The sequence below is a fragment of the Mercenaria mercenaria genome, chromosome 19 (genome assembly GCF_021730395.1).
Source record: "Mercenaria mercenaria strain notata chromosome 19, MADL_Memer_1, whole genome shotgun sequence".
Taxonomy (NCBI): Eukaryota; Metazoa; Mollusca; class Bivalvia; order Venerida; family Veneridae; genus Mercenaria; species Mercenaria mercenaria.
This window is the reverse complement of record NC_069379.1, coordinates 26,564,844-26,582,375: the sequence shown is the minus strand read 5'-3', so window position 1 is coordinate 26,582,375 and position 17,532 is coordinate 26,564,844. Positions and strand designations below refer to the sequence as shown.

The following is a 17,532-nucleotide window of genomic DNA, read 5'->3' as shown; positions in this document are numbered from 1 at the left end:
CACCGAAACTCTACCACTTTACCTGTTACGAATCATATCCACCTATTCTAAAGACGAGGAAAGTAAACACAAAATACGGACACCCGTTTCACATCAATTTGAATAAAGTCTTGTTCAGTTTGGATTAGATTAAATGTAATTCCTTCGCCAGCGGTGCCATGATGTCCGGTACGGCGTAAGAACGCTCGAGAACATCGAAAAAAGGTAAGTGGTCGTACAGTTTTAATCATATCTAGTTATTTTAAGTGGATTGAACCTTATTTCCTCAGTTTGAAAATAATTATGTTAAATATAATTACGTTCTTAAATCCACGTTAAATGAATTCTCAAGAGACTGAAATTTGTTATTGACTCCCTTACCACTTCTTATTAAGTTTCGATTTAATGATGTCTGGCACCATTGAGGCAAGTAAAATTGTATGAAATCGACCATTAGCCGTTTCTTTGCATGAATCAGAAAGAAACAACCTTTTTTTTCATAATTTTAATTTACTTTCATTTACTAAGTAAGTGCACTTGACTTTGTCTGGTTCAGTAGAAAACATTAATCATCACGTCCGTTCACTCTGCCTGGTTCAGTAGAAATCATTAATCATCACGTCCGTTTACTCTGCCTGGTTCAGTAGAAATCATGGTTCTTCAAGTCCATTCACTATGCCTAGTTCAGTAGAAATCATGGTTCATTAAGTCCATTCACTCTGCCTGGTTCAGTAGAAATCATGGTTCATCAAGTCCATTCACTCTGCCTGGTTCAGTAGAAATCATGGTTCATCAAGTCCATTCACTCTGCCTGGTTCAGTAGAAATCATTGTTCTTCAAGTCCATTCACTCTGCCTGGTTCAGTAGAAATCATGGTTCATCAAGTCCATTCACTCTGCCTGGTTCTGAATCAGTAGAAATCATGGTTCATCAAGTCCATTCACTTTGCCTGTTTCAGTAGAAATCATGGTTCATCAAGTCCATTCACTTTGCCTGGTTTAGTAAAAATCATAGTTCATCAAGTCCATTCACTCTGCCTGGTTCAGTAGAAATCATGGTTCATCAAGTCCATTCACTTTGCCTGGTTCAGTAGAAATCATGGTTCATCAAGTCCATTCACTTTGCCTGGTTTAGTAGAAATCCTAGTTCATCAAGTCCATTCACTCTGCCTGGTTCAGTAGAAATCATGGTTCATCAAGTCCATTCACTCTGCCTGGTTCAGTAGAAATCATGGTTCATCAAGTCCATTCACTCTGCCTGGTCCAGTAGAAATCATGGTTCATCAAGTCCATTCACTCTGTAATATCAAGTCGATACAATTGACATACCCTTGAAAAATAGGGTTTTTATGAAAACAACATCAAGACAGGCTTTTGACTTCTATAATATTGATGGGTGAATATACACGTGTGCAAAATAAATACTTATTGCATTGATTCCTAGTGAAAACTCTAATCATTTCAAAGTGTTTATTGTATATTCGTCATACAATGTGTGCTACTGTTTTACGTAATGTGTTCAATGCTTATAGATGAAATACCTTAAAATATCAGTGAAATAAACATCATTGGCGGCGGCAATCTGTGTCCAATTTTTTTCAAAGACGAAATCTGTTATTTTCTTCAAAAATAAGATGGCTTCCACCTACAAGAAGACCTTCCCATAACTTACAATGACATATACTTGTCGGTTTAAGGGAGGTCTTTCTGCTACTGTTTCACTGCAGAACACAAACATTAATTTATTTTCACATAAAAGTTCATTATACAGTATCTTAACATAATACATAACTGACAGAGGATTTTATTTCATAGCAACCTAAGCCAATTTAGCTATCTCTCTTCTATCTCTAATCTCTCTGTCTCGTCTGTTTTACATATAGATATATACGGTTATATGTACATGTAGAAGAAATGCTCGGCGGCCCATGCAATATTACTTTACATGTATTATATCGCTAAACTTCCTGTTAAATACGAGTAAAGTCTGGGTATATCGTTTTCTTTCCGTAGATAAAATTGAAATGATAAAACCCTTCTGCACTGAATTATTGACATGTTTGTCAGGTATACTCGTTTCTTGAGAGAAATTGAATTGAAATTGATCAACCTACTTAATATTGAAAGAACTTCAATAATTCATAGTCCCAAAATTTTATCTTCTTTTGAAAAAATAAACTAAAAATACCCTGTTACACGATATCGCTATTTAAAACTTTCGCTTTTCCGGTGGCGTACATTTGTCAGTCCAAATTCAGACAAAAGAGATTTACAAAGTTCCATGGTCGGCATTAAATATCCCGCAATGACTGTACGCACGCATTGAATGTACGCTATCAAACCTATGTTAAACATTACGCTAACCCTTAGTCAGTATTATTGTACACTCAATACGTGCATACATCCACCAGGGGAGATTTGATGTTCACGCTATAAAGCACTATTGGCTCTCGCCAGGTTTGGTCTAGAAGCTTGACATAAGATGACATTTCTTTGCTGAACAGATTTAAAGGTCAAGTGACTGTCATCCAAACCCTGGTCCAGACTTCAAATTCCATTGCGAAAATAGAAAACTTGGGAAACTACAGGTCGCCCGACACGACATAAACGCAAATGTTGCAGGCTCAGTGTGATTGAGCCAGTTCATGGGCGGTATTGGAAATGCAATCTTCCGTTCGCGCCCTCTAGACCCGGGTTGAACAAAATTCAACATTTACACATGTTATAAGTACCAGAATATAATTTAGAGACATCAGATGTATTTATACGGCGGTGCACATGGAACCTTCAATGATGCACGAGTACAATTCCATGAAAGGCGGCGTATGGTCCCAAGATATGATAATGGCTGTGCCCTAAACGACAAAACAATGTGAAGAACAAAATAAACTAGAATTTAGAGAGGGGATCTGTGGTTATGGAACACATGCAAAGCCATGAAAAAGTAAGCAGAACGCTATAGCTTGCGACAGTTGTGATGTCCGGTATCACATAACCAACATGAACATCCCACTGACGGTATACAAAGGAATCACAACAAAGACCAGTTGACTTTGCTTCAGATGCGAAACTCCCAACTTCTAAACATTATCTCCAGACTCCATTTCTATATCTATATCTACCGAGAAGATTTACAGTGTCTTGTCAGAAGACTGACCAATCCACGACCACACTAGGTTCAAGAGCCTTTTCTGAGTCAATTCATTAAGCTAACCCCAGCACATCTCAGAGTATGAGATCCAAGGGGCATCATTCTGGCTGATATTGAAGAAAAAAGACCCAGACAGAGTGATTGGCTGTGAGAAATGGCTATGTCCTCGCATTCATGAGAGGGATGCCCTTTAAAGTGGATACTACTTGCTAAGAAAGTCAGAGAACAAAACAGATTTAATAGCTGCAAAAGATACAATATGAGGACTTCTTATGAATTCACAGCTTCATCTTTTCAATGTCCACGTAGCACACCTCTAATAATTGGCTCTACATATAGCCTATCCAGCTGTGATCTTACTTACTGTGATAGCATCAGGGGCCACTATCTGGCTAACCGGAGGTCTAAACCTTCCATAAGTTGACCTTAAACTTTGTGACTGGATCAAACTAGTTAAGAAACGATTTTTGGTTACTGTGTGTGGCATCTCATCTGAGAACAAAATAGACTTCCAGAAAAAGACACGCTAACACATTGGACTTATACATTATGAAAGTGCCTCTAAAGTTGAAAGGTGTAAAGCCTTTCCTGGAAAAAGCGACCATGATGTTGTATTTGAACAGGCACGCAAAAGAGCAGTTAGACCACCACATAGGAAGTTTCTGCTGAGAAGAGATGCGAAACCAGACTCTACACTGTCGTACTGACTTCGCGGATCATATCATACAGTCACACCAAAGATACTTAAGGGCCAGCATTTGCGGAAGGCATGTACTATGGTTGAATCAAAGATGTTCATAGCGAGACACAGCTATACTTGTGTCATCAGAAAAATCAATCGCCTCTCCAGACGAGCATACAACACAGCCCGGCTGACTCGATCATGGAAAGAGATTCAACTATATCAGATTATCAACAACGAAGAGCAAGAATATTGTGGTAAGGCCAACCATGCATATGTGAGAGACTTGGTCTACGATAGTATTGAGAATCTCCACTCAGTGAGGGTAAAGTAAGTAACATCTCCCATTAAAGACTGATTGTGTTGACTACAACAATTCTAGCACGAAGGCAACCATCCTCAACATACATTTAACTTGAGTGTTTAACCCCGAGAAAACGTCTGATGTACCACTCATAGGTGAGTATATTCATCACTTTACAGTAGGAGGTAAATTATCTTTTCCCCACACAAGAGCTCAAGCCCAGACAACGTGCCGAAGCGACTTCTCAGTCTACGCAGACTATATTGCTCTTACCACTGTATATAAGGAATCTCTGCAACAAAGAGTCCGATCTGATTGAAAGGAAGCCAACGTTTTACCAATCTTTATGTAAAGAGACCGCGGCAAGCAACACCTTGTCTTCTATCCTAAATCAATCCTCCTTAATTTCAGCAAGTCCTTTGAATGGTTTACTCATCAACGTCTCCTAGCCAAGATAGAACGCTATTGCATTAATTTAACTCATTCTGCCCGCGCGACGCATTAATGCGTCGACCAGTTGTTATCTGAATACCGCGTGCCGCTTCTAGGCGGTGTTGTTATCTACATCTGGAAACCGCACGCCGCGTACATGCGTCTTTACAGTAATAGCTCTGAATTCCGCATGACGCATTCAGTCGTCACATTTAACTGGTCTTAAATAAAATCTTTTAGTTCTTTCTAACAAGTTGGACCAATCAATTTTTGTTGCGTAACATTTTTAAACATAAATAAAACCGGATGTTGTGAAAAAATAAATGCTTTCGTTGAAAAAAGCTGTAAAAGCGAGCGTCGTTCGAGTTATAATTTGTGATTTCTAGAAGTCTGAAAATTACGGATGATTCTTTATATGATCGAAACATAAAAGAGAAATGAATAAATAAATAAATAGATACCAACAAATATTCATTGAGAAATGACAATTGAAATAATGCTACCCAAAATTATATACTTTTTCGCTCGTCGCGCGCTATGCGGCAAATAATGCCATCTGCGGGATCAAACAATTTTACGGCTAATTGAGTTTATTCTGATTATTATCATTCTTACGTTTTATTAAAATAAAATTATCATTAAACATTGTGCCAGAATTTCATTTAAATCTGTCAAAATTTAACAGAGATAAATATAAAAACATAGCTATGGAGCTATAAAGGGCGTTGAGTATATTCTTTACGGTTCTAAACATTTGAGCGCGGAAAAATTGAATTATAAATGATCGGGTACTGTTATAAAAATACACTTCAGTAAAGACAGACGTACATAATTACCGCACAAAAATAACGTGTAAGTATCATACCGAAATGCAAAACAAAAATTTCATAGAATTATTTTACACTTGCATACCGTGTGAACATTGTCACATCTTTGCGTCTTGACCGTGAACGCACACAACACTGCCTGAACAAAACTGGTAGAATTGTGGATTATATCATTGAAAAGAAAAGATCTAAAATATTTTCTTTTACATGTAAGATTAAACTATCTTCAACTCATGCACACCAGATCTTTAATTCTTACCTATGCGATATAACAATGCTCATGTGTGTATAAAAAAGTAAAAACATCTTCTTTGGTATCTATCTATTTATTTATTTATTTATTTATTTATTATTTATTCATCTATTTATTTTGTTGTTAAACTTCGAGACTGCCTCTTGATCTATAGAATAAAGTGTTAATGATAACTCAATTATTTCGACAGCTTGTTTGTGATACTTTAGAAACTCCACAACACTTTTTCAAAATTCAAATTTTCATAAGGTACATGTTTTCTGAAAATTAGGCCAAAATAATCTGATTTTCAGCACAATAGTTTCTGTCTAAAATAGCTAAAATATTCATTTTATTACATCTTCATACTAAACACATACGCTATTTTTTATGAGAAATAACTTTATTTTGATGCGTTTTGTTTGCCTGGATGCGTATAAATGAGTAAAACCGGTGTTAGAAAATGACAATAATATGTATTTATAAAATTATTTTAAGAATTGTTCATATTTGTTGTTTAAATATGTGCATGATAAAAGTTAACATTTTATAAATGTTGTTTAGCCAAAACAATATCTGATGAGAGAATACGGTCATTTGTTTTGTGTCTTTAATTCAATAGTCTGTTGAAATGACTGTACTACAAAGCTGCATGAAATTATCTTTGTTGCGTATCTACTTCAATTTACTTACAAAGAGTGCAAATTCCATACCTATTAGCACATATTTGATGTCATATGTCACTAATTAACAACAATATCCGAAGCAAAAAAAAAAAACTACGAAATCTATGCTATCTCTCAAAACATCTCTCGGTATTCAGGGTAAATCAGCCTCTTAGGTGGCTGAAAGATAAATATCAGCAGAGTAGAAGTGGAGATAATGCTTTAGGGCAGAATGAGTTAAGGCAAGATCCTATGTTGAATGCAGAGCTTACTCTCTAATCGCAGCAAACAGATCGTCGTAGAACGTCACTCTTCCGAATAAATCATCCCCATCGGTCACTACTGGACCCACTCCTGTTTCTTTGTATATTAACGACCTCTCGAAGAGGATCTTCTCCACAAATCGCCTCTTTATTGTCGATTTATCGATAGAACCGCACTCACGCGGACTCTTTGGCTCTCCAAGAGGATCTTGACCGACTACAAGACTGGAACAGGAAATGGATAAAGTCATGCAACCCAAGAAAATGTTGTATGACAAGTAGAACATACGAAATGATACAGAGGGGGAAAAGAAGAACTTCAGTTAGAATGAAAAAAATCACATTGACCTGGCTGTATCTTTTCCGTCACTGAATGGTATTTAGTCTGTTCGTCATGAAAATTTTCAAAGAAGATAATCTAACTAACCTATTGTTTTTTGTCCTTGACTTCAATATAATGTTTCTTTTGTAGTTGTTTCTCAAAAACAAAATTGGCATAAGTGAAAATATTTATTGTCTTTCTTTGCAGTGACAGATAAATGTTGTTTCCGTGAAAATCAAGGAATATTGTCCTTTTACTTTTGCATATTTTAATGCCATATTGGAAATAAATTGTATGTATATTATGTACTCTTCATGTGTCACTTTTTCATTTTATGTTAATACTATATTTGCAAATTATTTTCCTTTTAGTTTTCCAACAACGAATAACGCTGTCGTTTGCAGCTTGTTTGGGTGTTCAAGAATGTTAAGCTCAACATCTCCGACTTCGATATCTGAGATGAATCAGACAATGAACGCTACGCTCCAGTCAGGTATAAACTATACGTCACCACCCAACACTAAAGAACAGGAGGAACATATCGCTAAAATCGTCATAATAACAGTGGCGTTATGTTGCAGTATTTTGCTTCTTGCAATATTAGTTCTCTGCTGTAAACGCATATTCCTAATTAGGTATGTGTATTTGGTTAATTGGTTTTCTCCTTTCATAGAACACTTCAACAGTTTACAAGTAACACGACGTTTGACAGTTGTGAAACCTTTAGCTTTCCACAGTTAAATTGCATAGAATAAATTAGATATACTATATTTAACATTTAAAATAAGGAAATTTATTAACGGCAAATCATCTTGTTAAAGAATCTGCTTATCAATATCTTTAAAAAATGCTTCACGTAATTATCTTATTATATAATAACAAAAAGTTTTAAAAAAGCAACAAATTTTGTTAAAATACTTCGCAATATTAAAGAAAATTCCTATAGTTTTTTTCCTTTCATAGAATTTTTTTAAATTCACATATATGATAGGAAAATTTGTGCTGAAAACAATGAACAAATAAAAACAATAGGTCACCAGGCTTGTTTTTGTGAAAAATTGTTTTGAACACACCCACTGTTGCTGAAACTGCCAGCGATTTTTCAACATTTTCATAATTTTCTGCTTTTTTATAAATACCAACCAAAATATACATCCAGGCAGCACAATGCGGTTTTTTCTTTTTAAAGATTTTATTATATACTTATTTAATATCATAGTCATATCTGTAATACTCTATCCTTACAATAATGGGTACAAATGAAAAAAAATATTGTTTCATATTTACTTTTGTGAACTTTTTTCAATGAAAAATACCCATAGTGAAGAATATTTTTTATAAATTTTGAAAAAACTCTTTCATAGAATTTTTTCTTTTTCTTCTTGTGTATAGATAATTGTATTGTGAGCATAAAAATGGTTAAAATGTATGGGTCACCAGGCTAAATTTTATGTTAAGACCGCTAGAATACAACACCTGTTCAGACAGAAATGGCGCGAACCTGGCCAAATTGATTACATGTATGTCTGCTAAAAGTTAAAAAAAGTTTTAGAAATTCTTAATTCTTTCTATAATTGAATACTAAAAAATCTGAAAGGTGATTTTGTCTGATCAGTACTAAGTCAATTATCTTACATTATATGAACAACACTGTCTTTGTACTAAAATGCGATGTGTAAACACAACCACAAAAATAGCAAGATACCTGTCAGGCATGATAATTGTCAATACAGCATAAACCAGTATCAACATTTGATTACTGATATAACTTATCAAAAATGTTATTTCATTCAAAAGTCCTCATATTTAAGATTGTCTGTAACATGTTTCAACAAATGTTGACTTCAGTTCAGTTTTCCATAGAAAGTGTCGGCTGCGCAGAAAGATGCGCATAAAAAACTATAGGAATTCCCTTTAAATGGACCAATTATCCATAAGCTGCTTAGTATGTGAATTTCTTTGGCAATTATTTGTATTTTATTACATTGTAAAGTTCACAATATTTCAAACACAAGACCAAGACTATACAAACTTACAAATGTGGGTTCGACCCTCACCCGGGGCTTTGAATTCTTCATATGAGGAATCCATCCAGCTGGCTTACGGAAGGTTGATGGTTCTGCCCGAGTGTTCCTTTGTGATGAAATAATGTATGGAGGGGAACCTGTGGTCTTCCTCCACCATCAAAGCTGGAAAGTCGCCATATGACTTTTAATTGTGTCGGTGTGACGTTAAACCCAACAAAATAAATAAATGAACCAATCAGACGACTTCCAATCAAACAATCAAACATACCTTCTTCTGTCAGTATTCCTAAATCACAGCCATCAATTATTATCAATATTTCATTACCATTACTACCAACACTACTACGATTACCACTATCAACACCTCTTCAATCATCAGATAGAAAATGCTACAACGGCTTGTATTGATGTCGATATTTGATATTTTCAGACGGCGAGGACGATATAAACAAAGTTATTGGTATTCACCCGAAACACGATCCAAGTCGAAAGTCAGTTTTTTATTTGAATCAGGCTCTATCATAGAACTGGATGACAAAATAGATGCAAGAAGTGATGATTTAGACATTAATAGTTTAACCTCTCGTCTCTTGGTGCCAGATGCCTCCAGTTATACAGATGAAATATTGCCGAATGCACATTTATCGACATTTTTTCGAGGTATTCCGACTATGAAAATCGACAAGAGCAGGCTTTCAATCAAGGAGACGCATAGATCGTTACTAGAGCTTGATATCATAGGCGATAGTCCTGTTCACCGGGAAAACGATATTCCACACGCAGAACCAAGAGTAATGAAAGTTAAACCTCTGCTTGCTCCAGACAAAAAGAACAAGGAAGAAGCTCCTGTGCAAACGTTATCAGTTTTTGGTAAGTGCATTGTTCCTAAAAAGACATGTAACGATTTGAAAATTCAGTGTAATTACTGACCACGCTAACTATTGTAACAAGAGTAAGTACTTCCAGTATTAATTCATCCCCCGAACTAGAAATATTTTATCCGATTGAAAAACATTATTTCACTATAAACACTTATTGACTTATTATTTAGTACATGACATCAAAAGTAAACTTTCAAGTTCTTTTTTCAAAAGAAGTTTGAGAACAATGGACTGGGAAGCGAGCAATAACTTACAGGGGATTTATCATCTGTGTAATGATATAGTGTATTGATAGAAGTTTATACCCCTTATATTTGCAGACTGGGGGTTTATCATCCTTGTAATGATATAATGTATAGATAGAAGCTTACACCCCTTATATTTGCAGACTGGGGATTTATTATACGCCCGAAGGGACGTATTATGTTATACCCCCGGTGTCCGTTTGTTCGTCCTTCTGTCTGTCCGTACGTCCGCTAGCAATTCTCTGTTCTCTCTGTAACTCTTGAATCCCTTGAAAGATTTCAAAAAAACTTGACACAAATGTTCACCACACCGAGACGACGTGCATAGTTTTTTTTGGATGTCTCGCTTCAAGATCTAGGTCACTCTAAAGAGTCAAAGATCATATATGAATTTTCTTTGTGTATATTGCTCTGCATTGCAGTGCTCTTGTTTTTATTTGGCAGATCGCTTCAAGGTCCAGGTCACACTTTGGGGTCAAATGTCATATCAGTTTGTTTCTTGTCGCTCTGTAACTCTTGTATTGCTTGAAGGATTTCAATGAAACTTGACACAGATGTTCATCACACCAAGACGACGTGTAAAGCGCATGTTTCGGATGACTCACTTCAAGATATAGGTCACTCTTAGGAGTCAAAGATCATATATGACTTTGCTTTGTGTATATTACTCTGCATTACAGTGCTCTTGTTTTATTTGGCAGATCCCTCTTTTTGTTCACTTACAATTAAAGAAATGAATTACTTCCCTTTAATGTTACTATGAATAGCTTATTTTGTAACTTTTTTATTATTGGCTGAAGGAATAAATTGAGAACATTTTTCTGTGGTACAACATGGATGGTACCTCCAGCTGATTTTCAGGATGTGTTGGTTGACTACTGCTTCATTCTCTCATTTTTCAGAAACTTTACAACAACACTTGGATTGGAACAAAGTATTCAATTTCCTCGTCTATACTATAAATCCAGCTACATGGAAACTGTTCTTCGTTGATCTGTTTGGTAAGTGACTACATTTGCCTGTACGTTTATCCCCTCTGTAAATATTTAACTTTAAAATAAGATAATGCGTTTTGGGTTTCCGTAAACAATTTAATGTATAAATAAGTATAAATAATAAAGATGCAACTGTGTATCGACATGAAAACAAAAGACAATTATTCACCATTGAGACGGTGTTAAACTGTATCTCGCAGATTCTATTTAATGTAATACGCAGTGAGCAAAATCACTTAATGAAAAGTGTTATATTGTCGGTATTCTCAACTGTTTCATCTATGCATCTAACTTTCCTGTCATAGTATTTGCTATTCGTCATGTTTTCTAATCTATATGTGATGTGTTCTCCTGGTACCCAGCTACCTGTTTTCTGCTCAATCATTCATCATATTTTGCCTATGTTAATTTCATGGTAGCCTTTGGTGTATTTTTGCCAAACCTTATTTCCACGTCCTGGTTTCTCAGGAAAAGGTGATAGAGACAAGTCGCAAACATCAAGCATGGTCAAGGTTTCTGTTCAATCTTGAAATTGATCATTGGCAAGTTAAATTCTAGACTTGTCTCTCAACAAGTGTTTTATAACCTTGAAACAAGAGCTGCAATCTAACTAAAGTACACAATCTTCCTAAATCTTCCTGAACGTTAGTTCTGATGGCTAATCATTCAAACTCATCGTTCAGTATAATCGGATGTCCAATATTGCTTATTTTATTTCTACCAATCTATTTTGGTTTGAACCTATCAAGCGGCGTTTTGCTTGACAAAATTTGTCTTACATCATCATTACAGTTGAAGTTTTTTAATATTATGAACATAAGAACATGAGCTTTCATTTCTAAACCGTCGCGAGATGGTGAAAGTACCGACATGTTATTCCCAGCTATTGTTTAACCAATTTTCTATAGTAATGTTTTCAGATGGACGATAGAAAAGACAAATTATACAAAAAAAAAAAACAACTAGCGCAAGCACCATGTTGCTTTGTTTATTACGTTGTTTCCGTCTATTGTACATACTTAATATATTTTAATAAATACAGGTTATGGACAGCATTTACTCAGAAAAGGTATGAGGATTAATTCGATCATTGATCGGGTCGAGCTGAGTAACAAAGGAGCTACGGTTGCTTTGTTTTTTGCTTTGTTTGAAGAATGGCTTAAACTTATGGGTCCTGAGGCAAGTCCGAAGCAAATTGAAAACGCCCTTGAAGAAAGAGGAGACAACGATGCATTGGAGAGGTTCAAAGACTTTATGAGGTATTTGGTCTTCGGAATTTATTTTTTTATCCAATTCAAACCAAGGGCGAAAGTTTGCTCGGTAACCCAAATTCCAATGGACTTATCGCTTTACTTTCAGATATCAAGAATTTGACATAAAATTGATAGTTTATGCACGTGCATTTGGGACCGGATTTGTCATTTCTTGAAGATAACCGGTTCCTTTTACAAATGTTATAATATCTACATAAAAATCAGATACATGTTCGTGTAATGACAGTCTAAATATGAATTATTATCATAAATTTAACTAATAATACCAACAAATATCTATACGACTATATGTACGTTCATGTACGAGTATACAATACTTTAGCGTAGCAGTAGCAAACACTGTGCACAGTTACGTATATATATATATATATATCCGTGCCAATAACAGGCCCACCATTGTTGTTTGATAAATGTATATTATTTTTACTATCGTTTCTTTTACAGAAGTCCGCCATTGATGCCAAAGGAATCGGAGCAGTCAAGAGTAGAGCATCATTTTCAAGAAAATCTTCACTTAGCATATCCTAATTTAGATATGCTAAAATTCAACCCCAAACTATCTGGTCAATCCCCACTGATGCAAGTAATGGCGTTACATAATGTTATCCACACACAGAGTTGCAATGACGTCTGTGGGAGTCTCTCGCAAAGTCAAAATGCAACCAGAACCGTTATCAAAGGCCTACCAGCCAGTCAAAGTAACCAAGAATTTATAGAAAATGTGTCGATGGCTCTCAGTAAAGTGCCTAACGGTGGTACAGGTAAATGCCCCAGCGAAATATCCAATGGTAGTAGGGGTAAACGACAGAGGGAAGACTTCTATTTCCCTTTTACGTCTGATGATGAAGACGTCCCTTGTAAATGTAGAAAATATGATTCAAATGCATTGTCAGTGGTGAAAAGAATAGGAAGTAAAAGAAAAGGCATTTACAGAAGGTCTGCATATAGCTGCAAAGAGTTGGTGCAGTGGGAAAAGATTGGCGATGATTTTATCATAGAATTAATCAAGAGATTACTGCCGTCTGAAAGTCAGGTTCTAAAATCTGAGGAGTACTGTTTGTTTCTCTATCATACCGTTACAACAATAATAAAAAAAACTGGGGTTTCAGAAAAGGTAGTGCTTTCTGTATTATTGGAAGACTTCACTGAACTGCATGAATACAAAACAAAGCGCGGACATATTACGTACATAATAGATACAAGTGCCTGTGTTTTGACACTGGATTGCGAGGAATGTGAGGTTCTGAAACTGTATGCCGATTATGCTCGTCCAAGAGTAATTAGGAGATTAGTAGAGGAAAACAGCGAGTACGTCAAAAGCAAATACCTGTTTATCGACTATGACGGTAATCCAGTTGCAGAAAAGGTAAAATTGAATATATTATGAGTTTTTAAATTATTATCTCCTGAATAATGTTATGAGAAACAAATGGAAACAATAAAAGGTTCTTTGGAAACAAAAAACGCAAACAAGAAACATAATACCAGACACGATTCAATTGAGTCTGTGAAATGTGCAAGACCCCTCCCCGCCCCTAACACCAATGAAAATGGTATTCTACCACGGTAAAAATAAGTGTTCTCCATGATACCAAAAGACCAAGAAAATAACAATACTAAATCCAAGTAGGGGAAACTTTTTTATAGCCGATACAAGGTACTTTAAGATTGCTGTTGTGACAGTTGATAAAATCTATGAAACGATCTCTTGGAAGTATAGAAATCGACAAAGAAACACAATAGCAGACACGGTTTTATTGAGTCTGTTCAAGTGGGGATATGAAACTTGCAAGTCCCCTCACACCCCCTAGTGCAGGCTTAAGCGGTACTTTATTACAGTAAAACTGAGTGTTCTCTAACACTGCTCTTTCAAAATGCATCGTTCATATAGTTTACTATAATCTGGACAGGATTTTCCTTGACTTTCTGTTTGAAAGGATAAACAAAATGGAATACTCTCGAATTTACTTTCTGCAAACGTTTTGTCTTTGTCTGCAAGACTTAACACGACTATCAGATAAAAAAGGAAGAACTTACAGCCGATATTTATAGTGGCATATTTCTGTCCCGAGATAACTGGATATCTTAGATTTATTGCGATTAAATAATTATTCGTGATAATACTGAAACCTATCTAAAATGTATTTGTAATTCTTGAACTTTTACAATTTGTTTATCGTTTAAGTTTGTTATCCTAGTAATGCCCGTTAGGATAGTGCCTTTATTACGACCTTTATTGAAAGATATAGTTTTTTTAAGCCTTGTCTACTTGTAGCAGTGAGCACAATGCCCAACTTTATAGTGCTGCCTCACTGTAATATCACGCCGTAGAGGTCACAATAAGGTAAATAGTTTTCCCTATATATTTTATATAAAACTGACCTTTTTTAAAGAGCTACCAAACATAGCTAGACCCATTTCAGAGAACAAATCCTTACCTCATTTTAAAGAGTTATGATAAAACTGATATAAAATGAAGAGAAAAGTAGGGGTCATGTATCATCTAAGATTCTGGTCACATTTGCTTACTGTAAACTGACATCAAAATCACACTGCTGTGACCTGGAAGTACTACTCATACTAAAATTAAGCTTGATTTCACCAAATACAACCTGCTCTCCCATTTTTCCTACCAAAATGTCAAAAATACATCCACAATGAAATTTTAACAGAAACTAGCTTCAATTTAGACCTCTGTTGCCATGCCAAGGGAAAAATTAGTGTTCAAATACCTGGCAGCCATTACGCGATTAGACCAGGTGGCTCCCACGCTGGTTCCTTTAGTTTAGTTAGGCCTAGACACGTGGCATGATGCCCCACCCAGTCACATTATACTGACACCTGGCTGACCAGTCCTAGCACTATCCTCTTAATGCTGAGAGCCAAGCGAGGAAGCTACTAGTACCATTTTTTACGTCTTTGGTATGACGCGGCCGGGGATCGAACCCACGACCTCCCGCACTCGAAGCGGACGCTCTACCACTAGGCTACCGATTCAGATATGCAATAAAATTCCAAAAGAAATTATAATGATTTGTTAAGTTATCAAATTTATTTAGTGTTATCGCAAGAACTATGTAGCTTTCTCGGGGCAGAAATATGCTACCGTTGATATTCATTATTGTTATACCTCACATAAATGTCCAATGCAAATTTCCCGTTAGTTTAACTTTAATAATATATCATATTCCCCAGTAATTTTATAACTCATGCGCAAAAATCGTTATTTTCAATTTCTGCGCCGGTGATATGATCCATAATTTCATATCACATGCGTAACAGCATTATTTTGTTTTTCTGTGCATGTGATATTATTTTTTCATATCACCCGTTGAGAGATTGATACTTTCGCATTGATTAATAGACTGAGTCGATACATTTTCAGACAAGGCGCTTATATAATTATACTTTAGGATCAAATTACCCTTTTCTGGTGCTCTTGCATGTGCGAACCCAGCAGAATTTTCTACGTGCAAAATATTTCGAAAACAACTTTTCATCCAATATTGACTCGAAAATACCACCATGAGATTGAAAATGATCTAACTAAGAAAATGACTGCTCACACTTACATGTTTCGTTTAGAAAAAGAAAGTTATCACCGTTTTTCGAATGTTACTGATTGACGCAATTTTGAAATACTAGTATTAGAATAAATATAGAGGTCAGCGATATGTAAACGTCTCGACTAAATCTATCAAAAAAGGTCTTATTACACAGCAAAGTCACCACAAATTATGAGTGCTAACAAGTAAAGACTCTTTAATTCTGTCTTCATTATTTGGTTAGTAATTACTTTTTAATGTTAAATAAATTATTATGTTGATTTTCCAGTAAATGTTTTGACCCTTATAACTTTTCGGTATAATAAAATAAATATTGCATTCCTGAGAGGGTGATATGAAAAATGTTCACCCCTCGAAATATGAATATAGACCTCGGCTGGCGCCTCGGTCGATATTCAGATATCTCGCGTTGAACGTTTTTTCATATCACCCTCTCAGGAATTGAATATTTGTATAATATTTTGCTTTTGTCTCAGTAAAGTTCATGTATTTACCAAAAATATTTGTATAAAATTACAATTTTAATTACCATTTTCAGTCCTTCAGAAATAACCAGAATAAAGAGGCTAGGACAGAAGCCATTATGAAGAGTATACCCATATATGACGGTATAGGCAATATACCGGCTGCTCATTGTAGTCAGGATGAGCACTCAGACCAAAGTTTGCGCACAACAGAAAGTGTCGATTCCCTAGATTCTGATTCAAGGGAAGCGTGGATTTTATCTCAAACTGCTGAAACAATTGACAGAACAGCAGTCTTGCCTAGTGGAAACAGTACAACCTTGAAAGATTTTGAGTACAAAGCTGGTCAAAAGTTTCTTGAAAATATCACACCTAGTAATTCAAAAGATACGCTTAAAGTTTCTAACCCAGGTGAATCACAGACGTCATGTGATGATGAATATGTACAAGCAATTGCCTTTCCCAATGACAGAGCAGAAACAAATGTGGACATTGTATATGCTAAAGGTGAAATGAAGCAAGATGTCTATTCACTTCCATTTACCGAAGAAAACGTTAAATATAAAACACCTGCTTTTGGTGGCCAGGCTGATGATCTGTCTGATATGGATGTGAAAGATGGAGACGTACAGTCTTTTATTGACAATATATCCGAACTACTGTCAAATGATAAAATGTCTTAAAACAAGACAAAACGAGGACTGTTCTTTACAAATTTTATATCTCTCTGTTTTCGGCATATGACCTTTATAAAGTCATATGCACAATTTTCAGATTAAGTATTTCAATTCTTGTGGCTAACACATGGATAAACTTAATTATATTAAATGAACGTGCAGAAGAAGTGCAAAATAATACTGTGTATCCGACCAGATAGAGGCCCTATACTGAAACATTGTCACAGAGAGCTAACTCGAATACGAGGATTGTTCAAATATGAAAGCATCTAGAACGTTATCTCGCTCAATAATGCGAAAATCACGAGGAAATTAAGATTATAGGGTAGATAAACATGTTAGCTTTACATTGATACCACATCCATTAAAATCCGTTCACTTCAGCTGTGTCTATCGCTCGCTTAACATTGCTTACTCGTGTATACTAATACAAAACATGGTTGGAAGGTCAGCGTACGCCGTTGAAATACGGTCCTATATTAAGAATCGTTGTATTCTTGGTATAGGGTGTAAAGACATTTTTGATGAAATATGTTCTGTTTATAGG

General features: G+C 35.5%; 1 protein-coding gene across 2 annotated transcripts; it reads left to right on the top strand.

The window, feature by feature from the left end:
* The first annotated feature begins 8 nt into the window (after positions 1 to 8).
* Positions 9 to 16,997, top strand: LOC128551097 (uncharacterized). Of its 2 annotated transcripts, XM_053531480.1 has the most exons (7): positions 9 to 204; positions 7,228 to 7,491; positions 9,314 to 9,753; positions 10,912 to 11,010; positions 12,047 to 12,263; positions 12,723 to 13,644; positions 16,383 to 16,997. In XM_053531480.1, exons 2-7 carry the CDS (start codon positions 7,280 to 7,282, stop codon positions 16,989 to 16,991), a joined length of 2,499 nt encoding a protein of 832 aa, XP_053387455.1. In that variant the 5' UTR covers positions 9 to 204; positions 7,228 to 7,279; the 3' UTR covers positions 16,992 to 16,997. The 2 variants fall into 2 exon arrangements, with proteins under 2 accessions (XP_053387455.1, XP_053387454.1); XM_053531479.1 differs by having other exon boundaries at positions 9 to 7,491.
* The last annotated feature ends 535 nt before the right edge of the window (positions 16,998 to 17,532 follow it).

Coding starts and splice junctions, on each gene's coding strand:
- LOC128551097 (XM_053531479.1), top strand. CDS start 7,151: ATGTATATTATGTACTCTTCATGTGTCACTTTTTCATTTTATGTTAAT. Junction 9,754..10,911: donor GCAAACGTTATCAGTTTTTG/GTAAGTGCATTG, acceptor CTCATTTTTCAG/AAACTTTACAACAACACTTG. Junction 12,264..12,722: donor AGGTTCAAAGACTTTATGAG/GTATTTGGTCTT, acceptor TTTCTTTTACAG/AAGTCCGCCATTGATGCCAA.